The following is a 4,568-nucleotide window of genomic DNA, read 5'->3' on the forward strand; positions in this document are numbered from 1 at the left end:
AGATGAGGTTTCACCATATTGGTCAGGCTGGTCTCGAACTCCTGACCTCAGGTGATTTTGCCCACCTCGGCCTCTCAAAGTGATGGGATTACAGGCATGAGCCACTGAACTCAGCCTCAGTCTGAAAATTTTTATTCTATTCTTTTTTTTTTTGACAAAGTCTCACTCCATCACCGGAGCTGGAGTGCAGTGGCGTGATCTTGGCTCACCGCAGCCTCTACCTCCTGGGTTCAAGCAGTTTTCCTGTCTCAGCTTCCTGAGTAGGTGGGATTACAGGTGCCCGCCACCACACCCAGCTAATTCTTTTGTCTTTTTAGTAGAGACAGGGTTTCATCATATTGGCCAGGCTGGTCTCTAACTCCCAACCTCAGGCAATCTGCCTGCCAAGGCCTCCCAAAGTGCTGGGATTACAGGCATGAGCCACCGCACCCAGCCTACTTTTTTTTTTTTTTTTTAAGAATGGTTTAGGCTGGGTGCGGTGGCTCACGCCTGTAATACCAGCATTTTGGGAGGCCGAGGTGGGCAGATCACCTGAGGCCTGGAGTTTGAGACCAGCCTGACCAACATGGAGAAACCCCGTCTCTACTAAAAATATAAAATTAGGCATGGTGGTGCATGCCTGTTATCCCAGCTACTTGCAAGGTTGAGGCAGGAGAATTGCTTGAACCTGGGATGTGGAGGTTGCAGTGAGCCAAGATTGTGCCATTGCACTCCAGCCTGGGAAACAAGAGTGAAACCCTGTCCCCAAAAAAAAAAAAAAAAAAGAATGGTTGAACTCCCTAAATTGATTGCATGGTCCACACTAATGAGTGTTGAGGAAGTATGAAAAACACTTTAGGAACTTTTTTCTTTTTGAGATGGAGTCTTGCTCTGTCGCCCAGGCTGGAGTGCAGTGGTGCAATATCGGCTCACTGTAACCTCCGCTTCTTGGGTTCAAGCGATTCTCCTGCCTCAGCCTCCTGAGTAGCTGGCATTACAGGCACCCACCACCACGCCTGGCTAAGTTTTGTATTTTTAATAGAGATGAGATTTCACCATGTTGGTCAGGCTGGTCTTGAACTCCTGGCCTCATGATCCACCCACCTTGGTCTCCCAGAGTGCTGGGATTACAGGCGTGAGCCACTGCACCCAGCCAGTACTGTTTTCTTAAACAGGGAGTACTGAGAGATAAAACCAATCGCATGCTTTGGAATGATAAAATTAAGTGGCAGCAAACATGTTTAGGAAATAGACTGGGTAGCAGAAGGCAATAATGATGAATAGAGTGAATGGGAATGGAGAGATCATTTCAGAAGTTTTTTTTTTTTTTTTTCCTTGAGATGGTGTCTTGCTCTGTCACCAGGCTAGAGTACAGTGGTGCAACCATAGCTCACTGTAGCCTTGAATTCTTGGGCTCAAAAGATCCTCCTGTCTCAGCCTTCTGAGTAGGTGGGACTACAAGTATGAGCTACCTTGCCCGACTTTCAGGCACGTTTTTAAAAGACAGAATATTCTGAACTGAGTGACCAGATATGCAGAGACAGAAAGGAGCAGAACTAGAGAACACTGTGGTTTCCAGCCCAGGTGGCTGAGTAGATGAAGTGCCTGTTTTTAAAAAGGAATGGGTAAGTCAGGGAAGAGAGGCAAGTATATGTGTATGTAAGATTATCAATTCTATTTTAGACAAAGATAGTTGGTGGGATTTGGAGGGAATTGGTAGCAGGTAACCTGACTATGCACAGAAGTTGGGATTAGAACCAAAAGAAACAGTTTAACCCCAGAAGGTGTAATTCAAGTTGTGAAAGAGGATGAGATGCCCCAGAAAAAAATAGAGAAAAAGAATGAAGGTAGAACACCTGTGTAGTTCTAAAGAAAAAGGACCCAAGAGGGAGAGAAGTTCCACAAATGTGTGAATTAAGAGTTGCAGGCCGAGCGCAGTGGCTCATGCCTGTAATCCCAGCATTTTGGGAAGCTGAGGGGGGCAGATCACCTGAGGTCAGGAGTTTGAGGCCAGCCTGGCTGACATGGCAAAATCCCATCTCTACTAAAATACAAAAATCTCTACTAAAAATCTCTACTAAAAATACAAAAATCAGCCAGGAGTGGTGGCACATGCCTGTAATCTCAGCCACCCAGGAGGCTGAAACAGGAGAATCACTGGAACTCGGAAGGCGGAGGCTGCAGTGAGACAAGGTCACACCACTGCACTCCAGCCTGGGTGACACTGAGACTGTCTCAAAAACAAACAAGAGTTGTAGATGTGGCCAGGCATTGGTGGCACACGCCTGTAATCCCAGGGCTTTGGGAAGCCAAGGCAGGAGGGTCACTTGTGTCCAAGAGCTAGAGACCAGCCCATGGAACAGGACAAGACCCCCCCCAAAACAAGTGACAGATGGAACTGGGATAGAAAGACGAGAGCTGAAAAAACACTGTCAGAGTGTGTGTGTGTGTGTGTGTGTGTGTGTGTGTGTGTTCTGAGACACAGTCTCACTCTGTTGTCCAGGCTGGAGTGCAGTGGTGTGACCTCAGCTCACTTCAACCTCCACCTCCTGGATTTGAGCGATTCTCTTGCCTCGCTCAGCCTCCCGAGTAGCTGGGATTACAGGCTTGTGCCACCACACCCAGATAATTTTTTTGTATTTTCTAGTAGAGGTGGGATTTCTCCAAGCAGGTGATCTGCTGGCCTCAGCCTCCTAGAGTGCTGCGATTACAGATGTGAGCCACCGTGCTCAGCCTGTCAATGTCCTTTCACACTGGATTTGGTAAAAGTAAGAGGGCTGGGCACAGTGGCCCACGCCCAACACTTTGGGAGGCCAAGGTGGGAGGATCACTTGAGTCCAGAACTTCAAGACCAGCCTGGGAAACAGCCAAAATCCTTCTCTACAAAAAACTTAAAAATTAACTAAACCTGGTGGCACGTGCCTGTAGTCCCAGCTTCCCAGCTACTCGAGAGGCTCGACTAAGCCCAGGTTATAGTGAGCTATGATTATGCCACTGCACTCCAGCCTGAGTGACAGAAACAGACCTGTCTCAAAAACAAACAAACAAACAAAAAAAAGTACCTTGAGTGAGTGGTAGGAGAAGCCAGAAGCCAAATTCAAAAGGATTAAGCAATAAGTGATGATAGTAAGAAAGTGAAATAAATCCAGGTTCATCCAGACACCTTCCTGATCTAGTCTTGTTCCAGAAACATTGTGGTAGCAGGGTTTTACATTTTATTTTGCGCTCCGCGGCCCTCCAGATAGTGATTTGAATGATTAAGTGAAACTCTTCTTAGGTTAAGTGTCCTAGTCCACGCTAAAATCATCTTGTTGGTCTCTCTGACGCTGTCAGCGACTAGTATCAGCGCCCGGCTTGTCCGCGCTGCCCGCCGCGTCCCTGGCCCGGATATGGGAAGCGAAGGCAGTGAGCATTTCCACAGCGGTGAGATGAGCGCCGCGCATAATCAGGCGATGCCCGTCTCCTGGGGAAGAAACAAACGAGTCAGATAGGGAGGGACGGCAGTGCTGGGGCTTAGGGGCGCGCGGGCTGTTTGCTGTCCCCTCCTGCCCGTCTCTCCACCAAGCCCACCGAACAGCACGTCCACGCAGGGATCGGAGCCGTCGTGCCTCACGTCCGCAATCACTGAGCAGTTGAGATTAGTGGAGCGGACCTTCTCGCTGCTCACTGCTTGGAGGAAGGTCCTACGGTGGAAAAACAGAGTGAGCGCCAGGCTGAGGGCTTAAAGCCCCAGCTGAAGGAAGGCGCACCACTTCCCGCTTCTACCCACTTCCCCTTCGTACCTCGTCGATTCCACGTTTTTCTCGAAGGGGCAGAACTGAACCCGAACCTCCTTGACAGGCCGCAGACCAAGCCGAGCCAAGGTAGCTGCCATGGTGACCTCCACCCCGGAAGAGCTCGTGCAGGCGGAAGTGTCGCATTGCGTTAGGCCGTGAATGGCTGCGCTTCTGCGGGATAGAGACTTCCGGCCGTCGGCAGGCAAGTAGGCCTGCGAACCGCAGCTCAGGGCTCCCGAGCCCAGGCGGAGGAAGTCAGGAAGGAGAGAGGTGGTTTCGGCACAATGCATGGGGGAGCCTAAAGTAGGCGGTCAGCAAATACAACCTATCATTAATAGTCCTCTCATACAATGGTGAAACCCATAAATAAATGGCGCCAAAAACCTTTTGGCACGAATATACGCCTGTTTCCTGCAGCCTTTCCCCTTCTGTACCCTGCTGGGCCAGATCTAGGCTAACTCGAGCTGAAGTCCTGGCTCCTTCCAAAGAGAGAGCACTAACACAAGCCAGGATGATCCACACCAGAAGGTAAACACCATTCAGGTAACTGAAGATTAAACACAGTGAGCTCTGAATAGCCAAAGCTTCAACGTGAAAATACTACAGCCTAATATTCGTAAATGACTGAAAATAGTAATAGGAAGGGCAGTACAGGGTAATACAGTCCTTGGGGCTGATCCAGGTGTAGAAATGCCTATTACACCTCTGTAGTTCCCCATGAATTAGCCTGGCTCCGAGGACTTAAGTTGAAGTGCATTCTAGCCTGTTTTCTTTTTCTTTCTTTTTCATTTTTTTGAGACAAAGTTTCGCTCT

At 49.1% G+C, this 4,568-nt stretch overlaps 1 protein-coding gene across 1 annotated transcript; it reads right to left on the bottom strand.

Annotated features, from left to right (window-relative positions):
* Positions 1-3,160: 3,160 nt before the first annotated feature.
* MRPL53 (mitochondrial ribosomal protein L53) lies at positions 3,161-4,004 on the bottom strand. The gene is made up of 3 exons (XM_011980729.1): positions 3,762-4,004; positions 3,550-3,662; positions 3,161-3,442 (listed from the first exon to the last, which is right to left on the bottom strand). Exons 1-3 carry the CDS (start codon positions 3,851-3,853, stop codon positions 3,309-3,311), a joined length of 339 nt encoding a protein of 112 aa, XP_011836119.1. The 5' UTR covers positions 3,854-4,004; the 3' UTR covers positions 3,161-3,308.
* Between the last annotated feature and the right edge of the window lie 564 nt (positions 4,005-4,568).

Source organism: Mandrillus leucophaeus, unplaced genomic scaffold, assembly GCF_000951045.1.
Source record: "Mandrillus leucophaeus isolate KB7577 unplaced genomic scaffold, Mleu.le_1.0 Scaffold216, whole genome shotgun sequence".
Taxonomy (NCBI): domain Eukaryota; kingdom Metazoa; phylum Chordata; class Mammalia; order Primates; family Cercopithecidae; genus Mandrillus; species Mandrillus leucophaeus.